Here is a 26,499-nt window from a genome sequence, read left to right on the forward strand (position 1 = left end):
AGTACAAAAGTAGCCAAGCATTGCTTCAAAATTTCTGTATATATGGCATGTAGAGCTCAGGGGTCATGAAGTTCTCAGAAGATAACATTATCCTACATTAATTTTTTAATGTTATTTTTCTTAGGTAAATTGATGTTAAACAGTGCTTTGTTAATTGCATAGCATCTCTTTTTATATTTTTTTAAAGAAGAATCCTTATCCTCCCCCTTCCAATTTCTGAAAGAAATCAAGCCTTAGACAGGTCAGAAAAAGGCAAACGCAAAAGTAATTCAAAGGTAATGCAACGCCTTACTCACCATAAAAAGTAATGCAACTAGCTACTTTTTTGGGGAGTAACTTGATATTGTAATGCATTACTTTCTAAAATAACTTTCCCCAACACAGTGCTTAGGGATGTAATGGATCACGGTTGATCTGTGATTCGAACGAATCATAACCCACGGTTCAGAACACACATGGCCCGCGCATTAATAATTTTTTTTACTGGTAGATTAATCTTAATCTTGTAACAATCACAGAGAGATCGCCGCTTCACTCAAATCACATGTATAAAAGCATTTAGGCTTTCCTGTAAAATATACTGATGATGGAAGAACTTGTGGTAGGTTATTCGGGATGTGGTGGATTTCATTAAAGGTGTTTTCTGTCACTTCTTGTTTAGCCTGCGTTGATGTGTTGAGTGTAAGCTGCACGATTATTCACTAAAAGATCGGGATCTCAACACCCACGCAACATAAATTATAAACGATGGTGATTTGCATATGTTTATTAATCCTTCGAATCGCTGCACTCAGATCTGAAAACACAAAATCAAGAAAAAGATTGAGTCTTTAGTGTTGAGTTAGTTATGAAGTTACAAACAGCGAAATAACACAGAAGTACTGGGAGAACAGTTTATAGTTCAGATAAAACCACTGATGTTTATGGTAAAGATTTAAATCACTGTCATGCATTTAATGACAAAGTTGTAGGCAGTAATTACATAATTTAACCAATAGGTGGCGACAACCAGCCATTAAAAATATGCCACTGAATAATCCTTTACAAATGACACATCCAGCAATGAAACATGAAGTTTTATGAGTGAATAACTGAATCATTTATAGAAAATGAGACTAAAAATATGAATTGTACAAAGTATAATGTTAGATTTCTACATTGAGCGTCATCAGCAACAGTAGTAGTAACAGTGAATTTATCACAGTAAGAAATATTTTAGTTTATTTTTATTCAGCTGATTATTTCTTCATTTTATTTGTAATATAATTACAGGTTCCAAGTTCTGTTTGTTAAAACCAAACGTGTCTTGCAGTACTGTTTTTGTAATAAATAGAAAGCAAATGACATTTTGATAAATAGGAGAGAAACATTTTATTTATTTATTTATTTATTTTTTTTTTTAATACATCTCATACTCAGCACAACTTCAATTATTACATCAAATAGGAAAAGTAATATTGTAAATATTTATACAATTAAATGAACTGTTTTGTTTTATTTTAAAACATGAAATCATCTATGCTGGAGATGGTTTTCTCAAAAATATCAAGCAGCATTTTTATTTGCTCATACGCATATTAAACTACGTTTAAAATATGAATATAAATAATTCCTGTTCTGAATAGACCTGAAAATTTTTTTTGCTACACTTAATTATATTTTAGTGGGTGTCGTCTTAGTATTAAGAAAAAAAAGTATGATAGTAGTTGAACAAAATTCTTTCTAATGTATGAATCAAGTGAACGCTGTATTCTATTATTAATATGAATGTATTGCAATGTATTGCAGCAGTGATTTATTTAAATTTTTCATCTTTAAAACTCAAGTCTAAACATATCTTCATTAAACCTTAAAGAAACGCTCCATGTTTTATATACTTCTTGCTATTTGAAGAACACACTGCTGACTGTTGTATTTTTAAAATCCACTCCCCTCTGCTTTTTTCCTTCAGCTTCCTGAACTCCTCGAGGCTCAGAAGTGCTGGAGCCTTTTCATCCGTTTCATCCTCTTCCACATCGATTGTGACACCAATCTCCCCTTTCCCTCAGCTGAGGGAGCACCTGCCATACTTCTGCTGTCCAGCACACTAAAGCAGGTGACTGCAGTACACACACTGAAAGACAGCCCCTTTACGCTCACACATGCCCTGCTCTTATTCATCCACCTGAGAGATATCATATTCCTGCAGACCAAGCAGGACACGCTGTAGCTCTGTCAACCTCTCACATTCAAATGTCCTTTTCCAGTGTGACTACAGACTTGTTTTCGGGGAACACATGCATGTCACAATTGTGAGACACAATGTCCAAATAACAGGAAATTACATTGGAGACATGAGAAATAAGAACACAATTTGTGATGTAAAGTTGAGCAGACTTTTGGACACTTGTCAGGATGTACAGATTTAGGTTTTTCTTCCAAAAATTGGTCTGGAAATGTGCAGCAGCAACTAAGGGTCTCTTCAAGACTGATTTTGTCTCTTGTGATATAATTTAACAGCCTTTCTGAGAGCAAAATATAATTGAGTCCCTTGAGTAATCCTTTGCTTCATAGAGGGTTCACTTAGACTCAGTTTTGGAACTGTATTTGTTGGCTTAATAAAAAGGATGACATGTTTTCATGGATCAGTTTTTCCTATTTTAGTTATTTATTTTTAAATGTGCTGGGATCTATTAGAACAAGCAACAGTTTTAGTTTCACTTTAAATTAGTTTATTTCAGCTTGACATTTATAAAAGTGAATACCTTCATGCTGCCTGTTTGTTTTACTTTTTTATTTCGATTACTGTTTAATTTAAAGATTTGTTGTGGAATGAAATATCATGTTCGTAAGCATATAAAACTTGGTTTCTGATTTATTTATAGCTTATACACAACTGAAAATCTTAACAGTGTTACACACAAAATAGATAAATGCCAACAAGATTTTTCAGTTTACTTTTTAACTACCAAACAATACCATAAGCTGACAATGCAGTATGCAGTCATATTTTGAATATCTTTGACAGAGAAAACCATTGGGGCATTTATATCTTAATTTTAAAAATACAGTTGGAAAAATGCACAATGTACACATTGATCTTGTCTTGAATGAACATTGAACTTGTTCATAAGCATAAAACAATACAGCTACAGTGAAGGGACCCTGAATACTTACCAAGTGAATAAGTATGACCAATGGCAGTTCTAGACCAGAGTAACTGGGGGGCCCGGAAAGGGGCCACTTTTTTGAGGGCACACTTTAACATGCATCACAACTACTCAAAGAGCCCCTATTATGGGTTTTTGAAAATGACCTTCCATGCAGTGTGTAACACAGCACTAAGTGAATGAAAACATCCAGCTGAGGTTTAAATCTAAAGGTGCAGCATGTTTAAAACTATTGATTCTTTAGTGAAATAGTTGACTCAGAGTCAAATAAACGAGTCGAGTTGGGTTCGGATCTTTTGTTTGATTGCATTGACATCGATACGGTACATCACCAAATATGTAGTTCCAGTTCCGGTAAAATGTGCATGCGCCTTTCCTCGACTCACTAGCGGAGGTGTGGGGGATCACAGGACTGATCATGACGCGAAGATGACGATCACTGACAGATGGAGATGCGGCTGCAGGGAATAAAGGGTTGAAGTTCATTTTCACACCAACCTAGTGCTGTTTGTTCCAGTCATTTTTCTGATTTTTGATAAAATAACCTACGCTGCAACGCAGGATTCGCCGGCCGTTTGCTATGGAAGAAGCAGCAGAGACTATGGGACTTTGTCAGACTTTGACAGGGACTTTGCCATTAACTTTTACAGTTCAAATTGTTTTAATTGTGTGTTGTAGTCACCCCGCGCGGCTTGTAATCACGTATCTATTATAGATCAGTGCTTGTACTGTACTGTATCATCAGGTTAAATTTGTACGGGGCTGTTCACATATCGCGTCCAAAACTACGTTAAAACGTGACGCGTTCTTTACATTTACATTTACATTTAGTCATTTAGCAGACGCTTTTATCCAAAGCGACTTACAAATGAGGACAAGGAAGCAATTTACACAGCTATAAGAGCAGCAGTGAACTTCCTTTTCCTTTTCTTCTTCCTTTACCGATTTTAAATGCGTTTCTGAACTAGCGATCCTCTGCCGTTTGCCTTTGCTATGGCCACCATCAGCTGTTCCTCACACGCACGGCGCGGTCAGTTTTCAAAATAGTTCAACTTTTGCCACTGTCTGTATTAATACTGAATGTGTATCATTGGTAATTCTTGGGGTTAGGGTTTAGAGTAGAGTAATATGCTGGTGTTTAACTGCATTGCTTTATTGCATTCCTGCATTGGGCTCTCACATACACTCTGCTACTTCATACTGTAGCTGTGCTGGGCATTTCACTGAAATTTCTCTCTTGCTGAACCCAGTCAACCAATCACAATAGACTGGGTAATCGGTCCAATCAGCGTAGATTAGCTTCGCGCTAAGGAGGGGTTTGGGAAGAAATGAATCGCTGAACGATTCATATGGGAGTCGCTGGGATAGTTAAGTGAAAATAAATGCAAATTACAAGACAATGAAAGTGTTTTTTGACCTTGCACGCAAATCAGCATGTTGTTGGAGACCCCTAAAACCAAAATATGACCTTTTTAATGCAAAATAGGGGTTCTTTAAATAATCAAAGTATTTTTTATGCATCACTCTGCAGTCTTCATAAACAAGCTAATTAAACTCAAAATGATCTTCCGTGTTATTTTGTTGACAAGTAACTTTGTAATGTAGATAACACATTTTAACATTCAAGTACATCAAGGCTCTTTTTTCCACCTGTAAACTTTAACAAATACAGTTGAAGTAAAAAAAAAAAAAAGCCCCCTCCCGTTAATTTAAAATAATGTTTTTCAAGTGATCTTTAACAAACCAAAGAAATGTTCACAGTATTTCCTATAAACAAAAATAATTCTTCTGGAGTCATTTCTTATAGTTTGTTTAGAATAAAAGCAGTTTTTAAGGCCTCCTTAAGAAATATTTATTTTTACACAACAAACCAGTTATACATTAACTTGACTAATTATTCTAACTTTCCTAGTTAAAGGGCACATAGGTTACCCCTTTTTTCATATTTAATATAAGTCTTTTGTGTCCCTAGAATGTGTCTGTAAAGTTTCAGCTCAAAACACCCATCAGATTATTTATTATAGCTGTTTGAAGTGTCTGTAATATAGCTGGGAAAAAGTTGTTGATGTTTTTTGTGCCTGTCAGCAATCGCCGCCATTGGCTGCCTCAGTAAGCAGATCTCACATAACGTGTGTGAGAAATACTACAGTAAGAACTTCAACAATCAGTATTTGATGCATTTTTTTGTGGAGTTGCAACAATAAGTCACACACAATGTCATTACAAAGTACACACACACACACACACACACACACACACACACACACACACATAGCGCAGACACACACACACACACACACACACACAGAGACAGTGCGTTAAGCTTTGCACTCTTTTTGGACGCATATGTGTCATGATACTGGTAATCTCCACTGCTGTATGAATATCTGTTATGTTAATGTACAAAATAAACCCGATTTAACGTCCACAAACCGTGATTGAAGCGTCGTCTTTTATAATTGTTCTGACACGCAGCTGTGCTGATTAAATGAATCTGAAGTAAATTGCTGTAGTTCATTACACGCATGCTCTGTTTTAAAACATTTTAAACTTGTAAAACTCACTCTTGATCACGTTTGATGATGATTGATGATTCTAGCGAACTGAACAGATCTTTTATTCCCGGTTGCTTTGCGCTCGTCCTCTCTTGTTGATATGATTATACACGTGACTACCGGGACATGTTAATACGCGCAGCTGTCAATCAATATTGGTGGGCGGGGGGACCGCACTCCTACGTCAAGTTGTGGTCGATCTGAAAACCGCTCCAATTGGTCCACCGTTTTTATGTTGTTAAATTTGAAAAAAAAAAAAAGGACTGGGTGTGATTATCTCACCCCAATATGACAGTTTATACACTATACTTGCACACATTTCTGTCCAAACAGCTTGAAAACTAGATTTTTCACCATAGGTGCCCTTTAACATAACATAATTTAGCAAAAGTTATCTTGCATATTATGCACTCACTTTCATCATGGGAAAGACAAAGTAGTTATTAGAAAGGAGTTAAACTATTGTTTAAAAACGTGTTGTAAAAAAAATAATATGTTTGAAGACTCGTGCTTTGTCACTACTGAAAACAAAGGCAAAACTAAATGATCAGAATATTACTTTTACATGAGCATGACTAAAATACTAAATTTGATCAATGTGTTACGTCTGTTCTCCAGTACTTGCTAATTGTTTGTAAATTCAAGACTGCATTTCCTAATGTAAAACTATGTACTCAATTTCTGATGATTAATAGCCTATGCGTATCCAAAGACGTCCTATGTTGAAGTTTTAAAATTTATATTAAAAACAAAAGTAATATAATCAACAGTGGACATTTTTCACAACATGAACATGACTGAAGTTACATTTTTTCATTACCTGTGGTAATTTGGGGTTTAACTTGTAACGAATGTGGGAAACTGACGCGTGCAGCACCTTCACTGACAAAAGTCAAGGGAAAGCAGAGAGAGCGAGTGTGCACGAGTGAGGCCTCAGTTATATCTCCACATTCTGCCACCGATGGCTGATCTCGCTGCTTCGTAGCAAAAATATGCATCCAATTTTAGGGGGGCCAAGCTTGTTGCACGGGAGCAACCCCCCACACCCCCCATTTGTAACCACAAATCAAAGCAAATTGAGCTTTGGCGATTTCTATAAAACAAAGGCAGTTTTAAAAAATGTTTTAATAGCAATTGATCAGTATAAACTGGACAAACGTAGATGAGTTTGTTTAAAGCAAGAACAAATATTGCAGGTGGGGTATGAAACTTGTTTATTTGAAACTAATCGATTTTTTTTTTATAAATTCACACAGAAATTTGTTGTTATAATAATAATTATAAAGCTCAATTGTTGTACCTTGAGTGGCCATAATTGTCAAATTGACAGTATACCTTTAATCATACAATATTTTTTCAAATGCATTTGTGTGCCTCTGTTACCTAGCAACGTTCTGCTAGCAAAAGCATAACTTTCTGAGAGCAAAAGCATATTTTTACTTTAGTCATGCATGTCAAACTTTTAAAAAACGTTGCTCTTATTCTTGCTGGACAATATGAGATGCGCACATTCGGGTACGGTCAGTAATTTTTACACCGTTATAGGCATAATTACAAAAAATGAATAATGAAAAAATATCATGACTGATATTCAAAGCTTATTTCTAAAATATCAATAGCTTCTAATGTAAATAAGGCTGCATGATTAATCGAAAAAAGATCGCGATCTCGATTCAACCCTACACACGATCTTAACTCAGCATTTCTACAATTCGGCCAATTATGTTTTAAAGGTCAGGAGAGAAGCATAAAGGTGGACGCACATGTCTTCACACTGTTTTATATACATTGCTCAGCAGCGTGGATGCCTCCAAATGGCGTTAAATGTGTCACATACTGTATTTATAAGGTATAATTTACCCAGAAATTTAATTTCTGTCTTAATATAATGATGTATTCCCAGCCGCAAAAATCACACATGAGCTGACGCGCTTACTACACGCACGCCCACCAATGATGTTTACTTTACTGAACAGAACCTGCATAGGCTGTGTATAACAGGTAATAAAGTTGTAAATAACTTTCAGATTGTTGCACACAGTGATCATTTAAGAGCCGTGCGGGAAGTATGATTTGCATGTATGTTTTTTTTTTTCCCTTAAAGTGACTGCAGCCATGACGAGCGCACTTAGCAGTGAAAGCTTGCACAGCATTTAAGCAATCATATCGCATTTTAGAGCTATGATTAAGACAAGCATTTGATACTGTATGTTTTTTTTTCTTGTGTTGTGCATGAAAATAAATGTTTACTGAGTTTACTGAGTTACTATAATTACTCTAACCTATATAATGCAAGAGGGAATCTTATGACAAATGCTTCATATTACCAGTGAAATAAAATGGTCTAATAATGTTGTCAATGACAAATGACAAGCATATGTCTCAAACATAATTATTCAACTTCAGAATTACGAATTGTATTCTGATGTCATCACTTTACTGTGCATCAACAAACAGAACATATTTAAAGTTCATTCAAGTCCACTGTTCCAAGCCAATACAAAATTTAGCATTTTAACCAACTGTAGACCTTGGAATAGGCCTAATATTATTATTGCTTTACCATTTGTTTGAGAACTACTACTACTCATATTAACCTTTATTTTACATCTACAGAAATGTGAGAAAATCGTGATCTTGATTTTAAGCAAAAACAATCATGATTCTCATATTAGCTAGAATCGCGCAGCTTTAAATGTAAATATATATGTCTTGTATGAACAGCCATAATGACCGCTATGGCCATAGTAGTAATAGAATTTTGGTAGCGTTAGGAGTCTTTTTGCACAGGAATACATAAAATATTTAAATGCACAAAGCAGAACATGTACAATATTTGCAGTAAGATCAGAATGAGGCACATACAAAGTTGTTTCCATATTCAGGGAGCTGAGAAAACAATGGTGGAATCTGACGGAAGCTTGAAATGAGACCATATTGAACTACTGGTTTAATACATTTATTTCTTACATGTTTCTTTGCCTATAAAGCCACAATTTTCCCTTTATAAAACCACTGATGCAAAGCAGAACTTCAGCAGCTATAAGTCACATGATCCTTTAGAAATCATACTAATGTGCCGATTTGCCTTGGTCACCAATTTAACAGCAAAATTCCAGCAGGAACTAAGGCTCTTGTCAAGACAGATGACGTCTTTTTGGGACCAAAATATACAGTAATTGATTCCCGTGAGTAATCAGTTGCTTCATAAGGGGGTTCACTGATATGTCAAGACAGCCTGGTGCCCTTGAGGACTGTCCATAGTAAAGTTCTGCTCTCATTAGAAGAAGAAGATCGAGAACTCCATTCCCAGTGCACAGGAATGAGTGTGTGTGGCCATAAAACAGTACATGCATGAACATGTAGTGACAAAATCAGATCTGATCTTGCTCTCACGCTGCGCTGTTCTTCTCTAGACTGTTGGAATGGCTACTAAACCTCATCCACCGCTGATGAAGAAACACAGTCAGACCGATCTGGTGAGCCGACTCAAGACACGCAAAATCCTGGGTGTCGGAGGAGAGGATGATGATGGAGAGGTGCACAGGTCAAAGGTCAGTTATTTAGTCTTGCATAAGTCTTGTTTAACGTGACCTGAATTGTTGAATTATTCAGATGTGCAAGTCCTTAGTTTCTGATTAGGAGCTGTGCAAAGACCCTAAATACAATCTGTTTCTCATCTGCTACATTGGCATAACTTGTGCTTGAACAGCTTCAACTGTACTATTTTAAAATTATTATATTGTTATTCTTATGTGGGTTAATTGTATATTGGGTTCATTTTACCTGCTATTTTAGAGTTATGAAAGAAAATACATTTACATATAATCAATTGACAGATGGGTTTATTAAAATTGGCTTACAAATGAGAACAAAGCAACAAAACATCAGCACTACAGTATGTAAAGATGGCATTTCCCAGTTAACCTAATGCAGTGTTTATTTATTTATTTATTTATTTATTTATTTATACAGGGACAATGTACAACATGACATGTTGTGCCAGAGTTAGCTGTAAAGCTAATTTACATCTGTAGTCCCTGGGCAGGAAGTTGTAACAAATTTAACAGTAAAAAATAATACAAAATACACTTACAGTACAATACATACAATACATCATTGATAATAAAATCAAATCAAATCAGTGGCTGCATATCTGATTTTGTTTAAGCCAAATTTTAAGAACAATTTTAAAATGATTAAAAGTGGTACTCTCTCTGATATGCACTGGTATTTTATTCCATCTTTCTGCTGCTTTAACTGAAAAAACTGATTGTCCAAAAGCAGTTCTCCTAAGCTTAACCGAACAGTCACCTCTAACCGATGACCTAGTCTGTCTTATATTCTCCTTGCCGACAATCACACATTGTTTAAGGGGTGGTGGTGCAAGATCATTAAATATTTTATACATTAAACACACATCAGCATAAAATAAGAAACTGTCGAATGTTAGTAATTTACAGTATATTGTGCAATACAGTTACAATGATGATAGCTCCTTGGCTTTTTAGCTAAGATTTTAACAGTTTGTTTATATAACAATGGTTTTAATGTTGTAATGTTCGTGTGGGACCAGCTTGTAGCACAATAAGATAAGTGAGGGAAAAACATTGTATTCATAAAAAGTTTAGCAGCAGCCATAGGTAATTGATGCCTAATGTTTCTATAAATCCTCAGACTCGCTCTAGCACTTTTGGAAACCTTCTTAATGTGTTTTTTAAAATTTAAGTTAGAGTCAATAATTATACCTAAATATTTACAATGATCAACTATGTTTATTACTTCTCCATTAACTAAGATATCTGAGCAATGCTCCTCATTTTTCTTAATTGAAAAAAACATTCCAACAGTTTTACTTACATTGAGGGTAAGACATGAACAATATACCCAGTCTGAAACTTTCTTGAGTGCAGCGGTAAGTTTGTTAGCAGCTTGTTCTTTGGTTTTTGCATGAGTATATACTACTGTGTCGTCTGCATACATTTGAACCTGAACATCTGAACACACTGAAGGCAAATCATTAATGTATAAACTAAACAAAATTGGTCCAAGAATTGATCCTTGTGGAACTCCAAAATTACAATTGATGAATGGTGAACATGCACCATTAATTCTTGTACATTGCTTCCTCGATTTTAAGTATGACTCCATCCATGATAATGCATTAACAGAAAAATTAAACCTAGTGTTCAGATGTGTACAGTTGCAATCAGAATTATTAGCCCCCCTTTGAATTGTTTTTTCTTTTTTAAAAATTCCCAAATGATGTTTACCAGAGCAAGGAAATTGTCACAGTATGGCTGATAATATTTTTTCTTTTGGAGAAATTCTTTTTTTGTTTTATTTCGGCTAGAATAAAAGCAGTTTTTAATTTTTAAAAACCATTTTAAGGTCAAAATTATTAGCCCCTGTATATTGTTTGATAGTCTACAGAAAAAACATCATTATACAATAACTTGCCTAATTACCCTAACCTGCCTAGTTAACCTAATTAGTTAAGCCTTTAAATGTCACTTTAAGCTGTATAGAAGTGTCTTGAAAATATCTAGTGAAATATTATTTACTGTCATCATGGCAAAGATAAAATAAATCAGCTATTAGAAATGACTTATAAGCTATTATGTGTAGAAATGTGAAATTGGGGGAAAAAATAAACAGGGGGCTACTAATTCAGTGGGGTTAATAATTCTGATTGCATGTGTATATTTGTTGTTGTTTTTTTGTAGATTTTTTTTCATTCACTTCCCCAATTCCTTTGTGCATGAACATTCTTCAGAATATATTAGGAGAGAAAAAAATGTATTTACATATTACCTCAAAAGGACACAATTGAATATATGGAGAACAGCAGTATTTGGTTCTGCTCTAATGACTGCAAGACTATACCAGACATTGTTTTATTTTTATTTACATTTTTTACATTCAAACTAGGATTGCATGATAAATTGAAATAAAATCAAAAGCTCTAAACACCCATAAAGAGGAAACCCAGGAAATACTCATTGCTTTGCATTTCTAAACAAGTTTTAACCGCTTTCATTGATTCACTGTCACTAATAAACACACAAATACAGAACCTTCTTGCTGAAGTTATGAGGTGAGTTTGTAGCCTTGTTCCGTTGCACAGGTATGTTTGTGGAAAAACATGATCATATTAAAATGATCATATTTTTCTTTTATGCCAAAAACCATTGTAATACTAAATAAAGATCATCTTCCATGAAGACATTTTGGTAACACTTTAGTTTAGGTAACAATTCACTGCATTCATAAACCATCGACTAACACTACTAGCTTAATAAACTTAATAAAGCTGTTTATTAATAGTTAGTAAGGTAGAAATTGGGTTTTATATGTATAAATTATTATTATTATTTTATTTTTTTTGGAGAAGGGGCCTGTGCCCCAGTAGAGCTTTACGTCTAGCAACGCCCCTGGCTTATACTGTATATGGCATATTGACGTTTAAATCCTTAAGACTGTCATCCAGGATGACAAATTGTCACCTTAGAATTATAAGGTTCTATCTGACATTTTTGTCAAAATTAAGTTATTGGCACATTTTAAAACTTTTTATTTAAAAAAAACAAATGTTACACACACACTGTTTGCTATGAAATGCAAAAACTTCAATATCTCAAAATCATTCAGAATGCAGATAGACCTTATAATTCCAGGTTGACGAAATGCTATGTTTCGTATGTTTGATTTTCTGATAATTGCAGTTGAAGCATGTAAAAGCTTGCTAAAATTAAATGTGTTCTTGTATGGCTTTGTACTTGTTCTGTACATGAAGAGCTTTTTCCATTTTTAGATTGGATCTGCACTTAGTGCACAAGTTAACCCATCATCACTGGACATAAAATATGTAAACATCATGTTACTTTGATGTTAAGTACACTACATGCACAGCGCATATATACCATATTCACCAATATACACCAATAACCATATCTGAAGCTTTGTTCCCTACTTGTGAGCTAGAGAATTGTTGATCTGATTTGAGCAAGAAGATGGATCCATTCATTACTAAAAATAAATGAAGGAAGCACTCTACTTCTCACTCGTCCTTATAAGCTGCACACCCACAGGAAAGAGTGTGTTGCACAGTAAAACGGCTGTCGTTTTGTCCGTGGAGGAGGGTTGAATTTCCTGTAGACGGAGTAAAGGGTCTTGTTTTGGAGATGTTAGGATTACTCAGAGCTGCAGTGATGGGCCTGGTCTGCACTTCCTGTTTCAGCACATGTGATTCAACGCTGTGGTTATTTCTCTCATAAGGGTCTTTTGTAGGATTTAACAGAGCCATTCAGCAGTATTTCTGGTAGACACACTGTGGCTATTCAGTATTGTATAAAAAGACTAATGGAATTGTATGATTTCATGTTGATGAAGTCAGACTACAAGCAACTCTTTACTTAAAGGAATGTAGAATCAAGAAATTCTTGTTATACACGACAACCAGTGGTGTTTGAGTAAATTGTTTTTACTTTTTTCTTTTTTTGTGGCCACTTGCTGAAAACAAACATCCAGACACCATCCATGCTGCTGAGAGTGATGTGGATGACAGCTGTGAGGAACGACCCAAAAAACAAAACAAAACTAATCATAGCAAGATGGATTGGTTCACAAAATATCTGCAGCATCAACATGTCAACTGATGTGGTCATTAAAATTACAGTTTTTTTTTTTTTATTTTGTCACCAGCCATACGAATCTGAGCATTACATGATGTGTTCACTTTGTCAATTTTTAGTGACTATTACTCCAGACTAGAAGTAATTCTAATAGACATTCCAATCATATAAATTATTTGGTGCTGATTGTTAATGAAAACTTACAATAAGAAACTTACAAACCAACCGCTTTTAAATTAAATAGATATTAAATAGTTAGATATGTAGTAGTCCATTCTTTAAACTGAAAAGTTTATGATTTAGTTTAAATGTTTCATTAAATAACATAAAAGGTCATTTTATAAAACTTTTTAAAATTGTAACATAAATTAGACTGTTTTTTAAAAACACAAGGCAACCAAAAATTGTATTCATCATGAGAATCAAGAGGCATCATTTTAGCATCATGTTCAATGACAACACAATAGTGCTATTGCAATCAGCATGAAGTACTGTATACTATAGAACAGGGGTGTCCAAACTTTTTAATATGACAGGCCAAAAACCAAACCTGATTGAGGTGTGTGGGCCGAAGGTAAATAAGCCAAACTGTATTACACCAAAGTTTCCATGAGTAATTTCCTAATTTATTTAATAATTTTATAAATATACAGCATTAGTTGAAAAAAAAAACTACAGTAAAAACATAAACAATGCTATTAATGACTCAATTTGAAATCAATGCTGCATACACAAAGCTGCCACCTGCCTTTGATTTGCTCGCCAATGTCTTGTGCATTGCCCTCTATCTCTTGCGTGACAGTATTTACATTTAAAAAATCAGATTCATTTACAAAACAAAACAAATTACAAAACAAACAACCAAATGTTACATTAAATTCAAAACTACTATCTTTGTCAAAGATATTCACTCCAACCACCTCCCAATCATTCTCCCTCTCTTCTCAAATAGGATGGTGGGCCAAATCAAAGGTTACAATGGGTCAACTTTGGCCCGCGGGCCCTAGTTGGGCATCACTGCTATAGAAGTATACTACAGAAATGTCCTATCTGTGTTATTTTAGTTAACTTTTCTTTTCCGGTGAGCATTTGTGGTAAAGATGAATATAAACATTGAGCTGTTTTGAACTTCGACTGTTGCACGCAGATTTTATTCCACAGTGCACTCTGCTGCACTTGCACTTTGGTCAGCACTGCAACAAATCTCCCGACTGGCACAAGCCATTGAGATGAATGGGTTTCAGTTTTCTTCATTTTGTCATTCAGAACATCACAGTAGATGTAATGCAGAACGAAATTACATTACATTGACACTCAGCAGAAAATAAAAAATATTTATGAAGAACACCTTAGCAGCAAAAAATACTATAATAAATATATAAGGTTTGTGATTCATAAATATAAAACACTATAGATATGTAAATTGTAAACCAATTCAAATCACAAAAGTCACATGTAGTTCTTTAACTGTTTATGTTACACAGATCTGCTCCTAAGGATTCGGTACCGCCTGCCTGAAGGCAGGAGTGTGAACAAACTATTGCCGGGTTGGGTTGAATCTATAACAATGCTATTTGCCTTTGACAAGCATTGTTATTGATGTAAGTACTCAATGTCATTTTGACTCCAGTGGTCCTTTCAGCTGACTTAACTATCCTCTTTAGGGTGTTCTTCTCTGATGCATTGCTATTTTCATGCTAGAGAGAGAGACGCCATTTGTCAGAACACACTCAACAGCTCCTCTGTACAAAGATGTGAGGATTGATGGGCTGAGGTGTGCTCTTCTCAACCTTAGAAAATGCAGTCGCTGATTTGCTTTCTTACCAAGAAAAGTGGTATGGAGAGACCAATTCAAGTTCTCGATGATATGGAGTGTCTCTACTGCTGTGATTTTTATGTAGAAAGGGGAATAAGTGGGCCATTTTTTCCTGAAGTCAATCATCAACTCCTTGGTCTTTTCAACATTCATGAATAAGTTGTTAGTGCTGCACCACTCTGTAAAGAGCTTCACGTCCTCCCTGTAGTTCCTCTCATCTCACTTGATAATATGGTTTGTGCTCACTTTTACACAACATAGGTCATCAGAGTGTACAATAGTGGACTCAAAACACACTACGAGTAGTTTCCAAAACTTTTTCACAAATTGACTGGTGCCCTACAGTCATATATGTTTGAAGGTGGATTAAGAGAGATTATTTTTATACTCTAATTTGATCCTAAAGGTGCATTTAAACAGCTTTTTGTTACTAGTTAAGATTGTACAGCCTAATCCTGTGGGTCACATCCTTAAAATGACAGATTAACAGTAGGATTTCTGCTGCTTTCCTTTCCCTGCATTGCAAAGCTTTTCCTTCACACTTGTACCGGTGCTTGATGAAGGATGAAGCCGATTACTCTTTCCAAAGCAGCATTGTTTATTTCTTCCTCTTCCTGCATTCCCTCTGCCTCAGTTCACTGGCCTGTGCCACACATATTCACCACTATTATTCCCTCTAAATGCATCTTATCTTCACGATTCAGGTCCTCTTCCTGGAGAAGGGTCTGTTCCTGTGAAAACCACGCAGGCTAGAATGACTGTACAGATGCATGATTCAGTAATATCGCAGCCGCCAGAGGCCAAACTCGCATTCAAACAGATGCACATGTCAGAACACATGCATAATAACATGATACACATCTAATGATGCTCTGCTTTTATTTGTGTATGTCCTTTTAGAGTAAATAGACCCCAAAGCATCATTGTTCATCCATAGTATTGCGCTGCACCAATCTTGAATTTATTTATTCATTTTATGGCTGCTTCTAATGGCTGATTATTTTAGCTTTGAAATTGACCAATTCCAATACCTGTTTTCATTTTCTTATTATTTTATGCTTCGCAACAAACAAGACAAACTTTGTATATAATAAGAAAAATGCTTTATGAGTTGCTGATCTGTAAGTCTTTAAATTGAGGACACCACTGCATTGTAATCACTATCCAAACAAATTGACTACAGGCATTAGTTTTGGCAGGTAATGATGTAAATTATAATTTCAAAATGTAAAGTAAATACATATCGATCTGACTTTAGCTTCGTGAAATCATGTTATATAAAACCGACATGCACAAAACAAAAACAGTAGACTGGTTGAATAAAACTGCAGATTCGCTCTTTGACTGTAGCACTTAAAGAACTGCGATATTGGTGGCATTTTCCTGATTAGTGCTGTAAGCCAAGCAACTGCACTATGATATTTAATATGCATTACACGTACTGTATACAGAGATGATTTAAATATTTCATGCATGATGAACAGTGAGTCGTTCTGTCAGGCTTTGGTTCATGTTTCTGCTGGTAGGTTTTTCCAGCTACAACCAAAGATTCCACAAATGTACGATAAAATCAACAGATGCTCAAGGTTTACTGGATGAAGCCCATGTATAGAACAATAAGCATAGATATTTACTCCTGCTATAAATAGAGGGGATTTTTCAGACATGAAAGAATATATTCTACTCATTTTTTTTTTCTTTTTGAAACCAATAAAAGTCAAAGTTATTGCTTAAATATGACTTATGTTAACACTGCACAAACACAAAGCATTATTGCTACAAATTGGCCAAACTAACACTTTACCTTTCACACATAAGTTTTAAATACGGCCACTGACCCCCGTGTAAGTTCTTTTAAAGTGGCTGTTATTTAGAACGTGTCACTGTCAAGTTTATCATGTGACATTTATCAACCCATGATTTATGCATGTATCTTTTTTTTTGTTTTTTATTTACTTTTCTTCAAACATTAACAAACATCCTAATTATATTGTGAAATATCTGATTAGGGTTCTCAAATATGTGTAAGAACTAGGCATGGGCCGGTATTAGATTCTGACGGTATGATAACCTTGGATAAAAAAAATATCATGGTTTCATGGTATAGTGATTACTAGAGGTGGGAGTAAGTCACACATGTGCAAGTCTCAAGCAAGTCTCGAGTCATAACCTCAAGTCTCAAGCAAGTCAAATCAATTTTTGTCAGACTCAAGTCAAGTTGAGTCACTACTCAAGTCAAGTCATACAGTAGCTTGGTCTACAAGTCAATTTCATGTCAATCAAATTTTTTTTTACTTTTTTTTAAACTTTATTTTCATATATAACTTTAGGTTTTGTATGTAATGCATAATATATAACGAACAGTTATTTATTTAACAAAAACAAGTTATTTCGAGTCATGACAGTCAAGTCCAAGTCTGGTCGAGTCTTTTTAGATATTTGTCAAGCAAGTTTCAAGTCCTAAATTTTGCGACTTAAGTCTGACTTGAGTCAAGTCATGTAACTCAAGTCCCACATTTTTGGACATTACTGCTCTAAAATATATTCTTTTTAAAAGGCGGAGATAATAAACACCCCCCCCCCCCCCCCCTTGAAAACAATATATATTATTTTTTGAAAGATTTAAAATATGTAGCAGTAAACATGTCAGGCTAAATAGTGAAAATGAATCATTGACTTCTGCTGTCTTCGTTACTTTCAAAAACACACATTTCTTTACAATTTAAAACGCCATCTTTGGAGATCTTTTATGCTGGAGATACTGTTGTCCTAAAGAACTAAAAAATAAATAAAAAACAAAGAAACTACAAAAACATAAAAAAAAAAAAATTAAAAATCTTACACATATCTTAGGAACGGTATTACAGAAAATGTTGTCGGTTTTAAACCCTTGACCTTTCCGAAACGCGGTTGCCTAGTAAGAACATGGATTTTGTTGTTTGAACTGCCTTATTATGATGATATTATTTGATCTATGATGGGTGATGAGCGCCGCCGCCATGTTAGTCTATGCCGCAGTGGATAAATTAGAGCTGCTGGATTTACAACATGTAAATTCATCAACTTCTCCTAAAATACATCAAAGTAAGTGGCTGTTTAATTAGGAGAAGAATAGAGTAATTGTTCAATTAACCAAAACGGTATGTATCTGATTTGAAAAGCACATTGCTAGATGTTAAAATGCCAGAGGTTATTGCCAGATGTTATGTTAAAAATAATTATTTTGATCTCCATAGGCATCAGCATGTATTGTTCAAACTATGAATGTTATGCTTTGCTAGTACATGCTAGTCTGAAATAATTTGATTTAAAGCAAGTTTATTTGTTTAGCAGTTTTTACAATAATTATCGTTCCAAAGCAGCTTTACACCTTTGAAGTTTAGGGTGTGCAGTATACAGTTGAGCAGTCAAGCACATATGAAGAGTTCAGATGCAAAAGCTGTTAAACGCCATTTCCGCCAAAAATGAGCTAATGACATTGAGTGAATGTTCAACAAATATTTTTTGCGTCAGCCTGTTCAGAAATAACAGTTTGTTGTTAAAAGCCTCTAAACGGCACTTGCCTTTGACAGCAAAAGTCGATATGTCCCGAGAACCAATCAGAAGCCGCGAATCAAATAATATGTTTTCAATGTAACGGCACGCTGTTACACCGGCTGTTATGAGAAGAGTGTGTTATTCTGCTTCCAATTAAGATTTTAAAAGATGGAGTTTAATGAGTTGGATGAGCCTGTCTGACTGTCAGTGAATGGCAAATGAAAATTCTCTGTGCGTTATAAAAAAAAGTAAACACACTGTACAGTCGGGAGTGTAACATGCATTCATAACTTTTTTTTTCACAGTGACGCTACTTTGAATGAGTCTGATTTACTATACGTTAAACAGACCAAGACCTTGAATATGGTGAGAATGAGTGAATGAATTACAGCTTCTGAAAGTGTCTGAGACACATCCCCTTTTTGCCCAGTAGAGCTTGAGTTTTATTTGCTAATGTAAGCTGTTTTTTTTAAATATAAATAAAATGTATAAAACTATACATTATTTATATTACTTCATACTACCTATACGTCTCATAAGCTTTTTATATTATTGGACAATGCACAGATAGTGATGTTTCACAATGTTTTTACACTGTTAGTTGAGTCTAACAAGCTTCGTTTACAATGTTTGCAATGTTTACATTGCTCTACTTACTGTACATTAAATCTAAATCCCAAATATCAGAAATGACAACAGATTGTTAAGATTGCTCATTTTCCTTCTGCTTAGTCCCTGGTTTATCAGGGGTTACCACAGCGGATTGAACCGCCACTAACTTGACAGGTTTATGTATTTTTAATTTTAGGTGGTTGGGGTAATGTGTTTTGTATTTGGTAAAATAAATTCTAATTGCATCTTTAGGGATTTTTCAACTAATTACACTGTCTTGTCCCAGTAGGTGGATTTAGAGGTTTTTGCAAAAAAAGCAAAAGTGGATTTAGCTTTTACTTTGTTCAAATCCAAAGAATTGTTTAGTGACATTTTTGAGAAAAGGAATTTTATTTTCTATCTAATAACATTTTGATTATCTATAAAATAAAACTTCTGAACCTAATTATATGAGCCTAATAGAAAATGTTCATTTACAAACAAAAGATCTGATGGATTTACAGGGTTTTGCATCTGTGCTCTTCAAATATAGTTAACCTGCAGTTATAGAATACATAATGTAATTTCAACAAAATGATATCTTTGTGAATAATACATATGTATATCTACATAATAATTAAGAATAGTTTGTGTATTTTGCACAGTCCTTGACTTCAACTTCTTTTAGAGTTGGCATTTATGACAAGTGCCACATGCCTCTAAATCTGCGGCAGCTATTGCAGGAGAGCTGATTTGAATTTATCAGCTGATTAAGTGATGCGCTGAATGTTTTAATCACACCGGTGTGATCATATGGTAAAAGGACCGACAAAGACTGATCTGGTGCTGATATGATCATATCCATCAAAGGGTTAACATAAAAAATAAAAATGGTTCGATATCTAACCAATAGATTGGTGCTCTCTATTTTGATAGCCGTGGAAAGAGAGAACCACTGTAAATAGCTCTTCGTGTCCTCCATTTCATAATGTTTGATATCCTCAAAAGTGCTAATTTTTTCCTAGTATATGTTCCACACTGGTCGACCCTGGCTTTGATAATAGCACCCATGAGATCATGCTCATTGCTATGCCTGGCTTTCATCTTCTGCATTCAGACTCTGACCTCCAGTAGCCTCTAATCAGGATGTGGAGAATTTCTCGCAGAGGCCAATGCAGGCAGCAAATTGAAATATTTGCTCTGTTTTCGAGCTCAGAAAGGTCTCGGCTGCTTACACTGCTCAAATAAGGTGGCCGTCACAGAACCAACCACCAGATAAAATGCAATTTGAAGTTAGCCAGTTGGTAAATCTTTGCTGCTTTGGATCCTAATGAAAAATGACAGCTCGGAAATTAAAACCAGATTGAATTTAATTTTAATCTAATGTATCATCACTAGAGTTGATCACCTCTTGATCTGGAAGCACGAGATTCTGCATTGTGATGTAACTCTGTGTAACTTCTTTGTAATCCTTTTAAATTGTTAATGAATTTAAAGTGCCCTTAGGGTTTTTAAAATGAGATTTAATTCCTTTGTGGTTTCCAGTTGTTCCAATCTTGGTTGCTGATTTGTCAAACTTAACTTTTATATATTTGTTACCTGTCTGACCCATGTTTAAAGGCATTCTTTAGATAAATATTTCTAAAAAGAAAGAAAGAGCTTTTTTCCCAGTTTGGTTATTTTATATATTGGTAATCTGTTTAAAGTTATGCTCATGTTTCAAGTTAGGCATTAGATAAATATTTTAGATAAAAAAAGAAAGAGGTAAAATTTTTTTAATACCATGGTCTGCTCTCTGTGGAGTCACTCTGCAGAAAACACAAAGCCAATAGAAAAGATCATGCTCTGAGCCACAAAGAAGCTTTGCAATGTAGTGTTCTGATAAACCAAGTAAAACAAAATAATAAAAATCTAAGTAAAAACCTGAATATACGGTGGGGGAGGTATTCAACACGTCACATATTCAGGTTTTTACTTAGATTTGTATTATTTTGTTTTACTTATTTACTTTGTTTATCAAGTTTGTTTTACTTGTTTTACTATATATTTATATATTGTTTGTATTTTTACCAAAATCTGGTTCAATTCCATGTCAACAGCCTCTTTAGAATATTATTATTTTATTTTATTTTTTATTATTATTATTAATATTATTATTATTATTTTTATTTTTTGTTTTTACTTATTTATTTTTTTTTCTGGTAAAAATATTCTAAAGAGGCTGTTGACATGTGATTGAACCAGATTTTGATAAAAACAATACAAACATAAAAAAAAAAAATTCTGTATAATAACAATAGAATGGCACAAGGAGAATGTACTGAAATGCATTTAGTACTTTATATAAAAGGCTTTTTTGTTGATAGTAGCTTTAAGACTACTTTCATATGGAGAATGAAGTCATGCATTGCTTAGGAGTGATTTTTCTTTTTTTTTTCAGACTTCAACAGAGTAAAAATCTTGATGGTTCTGTGGGTCTTGTCTATCAAATCAGATTTTTATTTTGTCTTTTCTATTGGATTCAAGTCAGATGATTGGCTGGGCCATTTTACACCTTGATTTTCTTTCTCTGAAACCATTTGAGAGTTTACTTGGCTGTGTTTTGGATCCTTGTCTTGCTGAAATGTCAACCCTGGTTTCATTTTCATCATCCTGGAAATGCAGATGTTGGACTGAAGCAGCTAATATTAGTTGTGAAAGTTGCTGAAAAACTACTGAGAGGTTTTAGCTGCTGTCTGGGCTTTTACTGCCTTTGTACACCTCCCTTCCTTCATATGTTCAATACTTTTTTTCCTGTGTCTTTTCATTTTATGGCACATAACTTGATTTGTAAACTAATTAATAATGTTTTTTTTTTTTTTGCATGTACAGTCTGGTGAAAATTTCAAGTTAACAGCACCTTTAAAAAAAATTCTGAGAAAAATGGTGACATATTGAATGATTATTTTCCCCACAGTTTGTCATTGAAAAGATCAAACATGCAGGTAATAGATACACTTGGAAATATTATCTAAGTACTTGGTACATTAGAAATAAACAAATAAAAATGATTTAAAATAAAGTTATTGTAATAAAATCAATACCAAAATTCAATCAAATGTGATTCAAATAAACCAAAAATTTTTATCCAAAATTTTATTAAGATAAAGAAAACCAAACAAATCAATAAAATTTGATTTGAGTTTTGTTTTATATGCCATATTGATCTTTTACAGTGTAGGATGGTGGTCACTCGCACAAGATTATCTTTTTACGCTCTATGGCAGGCAAAGATTAAAAATCCCTGTTAAACAATGCCAAGAGTTGACAGTGTAATGCAACATTTAAAATGCTAGACAGACTTTTTTCCACATCACATCATTTAAAAATAATTGGCTGCTTTCTCTCTTGTTTTTAACTCTCTTTGAAACACACTCTGATCCAAACAGTTTTGATCAATGCTACACTGAAGTTTTAAAATGTGAAAAAAACACAGCTATGATTAAGTAATGATTTCCATATTACAATAATAGATGCTGCTGTGATGTGTCTAATCAATAGTCCTAATATCTGGTTATTTTGGTTACATTTATATATCTTATAATTTATATCAAATGTCTGCAGTTTTCATTTTGGCAGTGGAGTATGTAAGCTGAGTTCACATACAGTATTCGTTTCTATGAAAACACTATCACAGCCAGCCGTTTCACTTTCATTATATCTGTTTTGATTTCAGACTTCTGGATCCTTCCTACTGACAATTTATTCAATAGTACAGTACTTAACAGAATAATATGAATAACTACAGTATGGACAAACCCAACAGTTGCTTATTGTAAGCTATCTTATGGAGTTGTTCACTTTACCAAACATGCTTGGATTGAATTATATTATATATACCAAGTTTATCAACTAAATTATATTTCACTTTGATGAAACACCTATAGACTATCAATTAAATATAACATTAATATTTCTAGAAGGTTTGTTAAAATATAGTTTAAAGAGCATTTGAGAAATGAAATTCAACATTAAAAAAAACTAATGGTATTTAAAAATGTTGTGATGGTCTTCTTTTTCATACACAAACAGAGAATATATATATATATATATATATATATATATATATATATATATATATATATATATATATATATATATATATATATATATATATATATTCTGTTTTGTAGTTTCTAAAAACAGTTTGTTATGCAAGACACAAAGCTAATTAAATCAGTTGACTGACATCTCTTTAATTTGTCACATAGAATAATTTAGAGCCAGCAGAGACTATAGTTAAAATAAAAATGTACACAAACTGTTATTTCACATAAGAAGTGCTGAGAACCGAACCAGAATAAAATAATCAGATATATAAATATTCTAGATAGTTTTGGGAGATCGACACAGCTTAACGCCTGTTGGCAGTTGTGCTTGTTCCTGTTGGTGTCATCAGTTAGGCAACCTTGTGTGGCCCATGATGCAACAGAAGACTATAGAACCTATTTTAAGCTGTGATTTTCTCTACACTGAATGTGGAGCTGCAAATCCCTACCAATAAACTGGTGTCCTGTTCTATTACGGATATACTATAAGTGCTCATGCTACTTCTGACATGAACTAGAAATGGATTTATGATAGTCACTTTGTTTGTATCCAATTTAGAGGCACAACTTTTCAGCACAACCAAAGTTAAAAGGTGCAATAAGAGATCTTGAATATGCTAATATTAGCCTGAAAACACTGAAAGCCTACATCCCACCCTACAGATCATCATCCATATTCACTAGAGAGAATACTTTACGGTACAGCAAGTAATTACAATACCCAACTACACTTCCAAAAATGTAGGTTATTGATTTACTATTGGCTAAACCGCTTCTGTCAATGCGCTTATGGTGCAATCCTTTTTGCATGAACAATGTGTTCAGAGGTTTGCGATTACATATTTTGACCGGCAGGTAAGACAATCTATCGTAATGTTCGGACTGAATGTTTTGATTGGACAAACTTTGCTAGGTCCTTTATCATCCACAGAATAATCAAATACATATGAATACATTTGCACCACTTCTTTTAATGATTGCTGTCAGGATGTGAAGAGACTATAAACCAGCGTAACAAAAACAGTCTTATTTCACCTTTGCAAGTTTCAGTAAAGCAGTTTTTGGATGAACACGGTTTATTCTTGATTTATTCTCATATAACTGGAGCTTTATTCTTACAGACCTAGATTTTGAAGTCAGGATCAAACAGGCATGTACAGTGGAGAAGTTTACTAGTCTTTTCAGGCACTGAACATCGATGTTGCTTTTTTATTTATTTTTTTGTTCATTCTCAATCGTACTCAGCGTAACTTGAGAGAAAAGTTGAATGAACAAATTTTAGTGCACTGCAAAAAAAAGCTTGTATTACTTTAGTTAAAAAACACGTTTCATATTGATCATGTTTTAGGTAAGCAGGGGAAGTGTAGGTGATTCAGTGTTAGTGTTCACACTTCAGAAACATCTTCCGATCAAAAGTGAACAAGCACAAAATCTTTCCAACATAGGCTCATTCTGAAAACGTTGCCCTATACATTCCTGGAGATCGTGAATTATGTAGCCAAGTACCAATGGCTGCATTTCATCTTTATAACGAATGCTACGTCCGGTATGACGTTGTTTTTTTCGCGCTTACCGGCCGACTGGTTCTCTCCATGTGGATGGTTTCCCACTGTTACCATTTTGCGGCGGGCTTAAGACACAGAAAGCTGGTAAGACAAAAACAAAAGCCAAAAAATAAAATAAACAAGTAAATAGCAGGGTGAGAATGTGACAAAATCTGAAAATGTGTATAACTGGAGCTTTATTCATACAGACCTAGATTTTGAAGTCAGGATCAAATGTACAGTGGAGAAGTTTACTTTTCAGGCACTGAACATCGATGTTGCATTTTTTTTTTTTTTTTGTTCATTCTCAATCATACTCAGCGTTTAGTGCACTGCAAAAAAAGCTTGTATTACTTTAGTTTTTGTCTTTTTTTCAAGTCCAAATATCTAAAAATTACTAAAAATAAGAATCATTTTTACAAGAAACGAGACAAAAATTATTGTAAAAGCATTTTTTTTTGCAGTGTGCCAGTTTAGCTTATTTTTGTGATGTGTTTTGATCATGAGGGGGGTTTTGGGTAATTGGGCATGTTGAATCGACATTCATCAGTGTAAGAGAGGGAACAATAATTGGCTGTGCAGTTTAGTGAGTGAGTCAGTGAATGAGAATGAAAGCAACAGTGATAAAAGTCAGCAAAGTATTCAAGACGACACAGGGAGAGGACATAGACATACAATAGTCTTGATGGCATGAGTTGTTTGAGAAGGAGAAATTCATCAACCTGATTCATATTCAAAATGATATGCTAGTGCTGCTATGTTGTCAGTTTGTTTATATGTAGTTTCTATTTCCCTTAAGTGAGCAGCATTATTAGCAAACACATCCTATAGGGTGCAGCTTCACGTGCAGTATTTAGTTTGTCCTCTTTGCTATAATGACAGCAGAAGTCAGGCTTCATGAATTTGCATCAAACTTGGTATCCGCTTTATCACTGTAACAGTTAAACAAATCAAATGGCAAATTTGACTAAATATGTATATTTCCTGATACAAATATTATTTGTCCAGTTTTTATACTGAATCCAACTTTCTGCTTTATACAATTAATCAATTAAATAAAGTTCTTTTGTTTGGTAGGTTTTTAAAAAGTATTTGTATTTATAATGAATTATTTTAGTAGTAAATCTCTTTCGAAGGCCAGTGGGTGCTCTTGTGTGGAAACTCCAGATAACCATGAAGAAGAAACCCAGGAAATCTCCATAGTGGTTGTTTAATAAACAGAATTAACTGCTTTCATTAGTTTAACTGTGACTAATAATCACACCACTACAGAATCATCTCATAGAAGGATTTCTTATACTCAACTGCAGCTATGAAGTGAGTTTAGAGCAAAAACATTATTAAATGTGTTATTTTTACATGTGTTCAGACATATAGCAGCATTTATTACAAAGAGAAGTAATTTACTCAGAAGCTACACAAACAACTGTCACTGTCACACAAAGATCACATTCAATTTCATTATTAATTATGAACTTGATTTTGTCTAGCTTGTCAGCAAACAGACTTTGAGTTGTAAATTCTCCTCTATCTGAAAGCGACTCAAAACACCAATTTTTTTATTAATCGGCCAGCCCTAGACTGA

General features: G+C 34.2%; 1 protein-coding gene across 3 annotated transcripts in view; it reads left to right on the top strand.

The window, feature by feature from the left end:
- The window catches only part of tp53i11b (tumor protein p53 inducible protein 11b), a 116,012-nt gene that overhangs the window by 67,306 nt on the left and 22,207 nt on the right, over nt 1-26,499 (top strand). For all 3 annotated transcript variants that reach the window (XM_056478831.1, XM_056478832.1, XM_056478833.1), the window contains exons 2-3: nt 1,952-2,095; nt 9,121-9,258. In XM_056478831.1, coding sequence (XP_056334806.1) covers nt 9,130-9,258 — 129 coding nt within the window. In that variant the 5' untranslated portion in view covers nt 1,952-2,095; nt 9,121-9,129. The remainder of the gene's footprint in view (nt 1-1,951; nt 2,096-9,120; nt 9,259-26,499) is intronic.

The sequence above is a fragment of the Danio aesculapii genome, chromosome 18 (genome assembly GCF_903798145.1).
Source record: "Danio aesculapii chromosome 18, fDanAes4.1, whole genome shotgun sequence".
In the NCBI taxonomy this organism is placed as follows: Eukaryota; Metazoa; Chordata; class Actinopteri; order Cypriniformes; family Danionidae; genus Danio; species Danio aesculapii.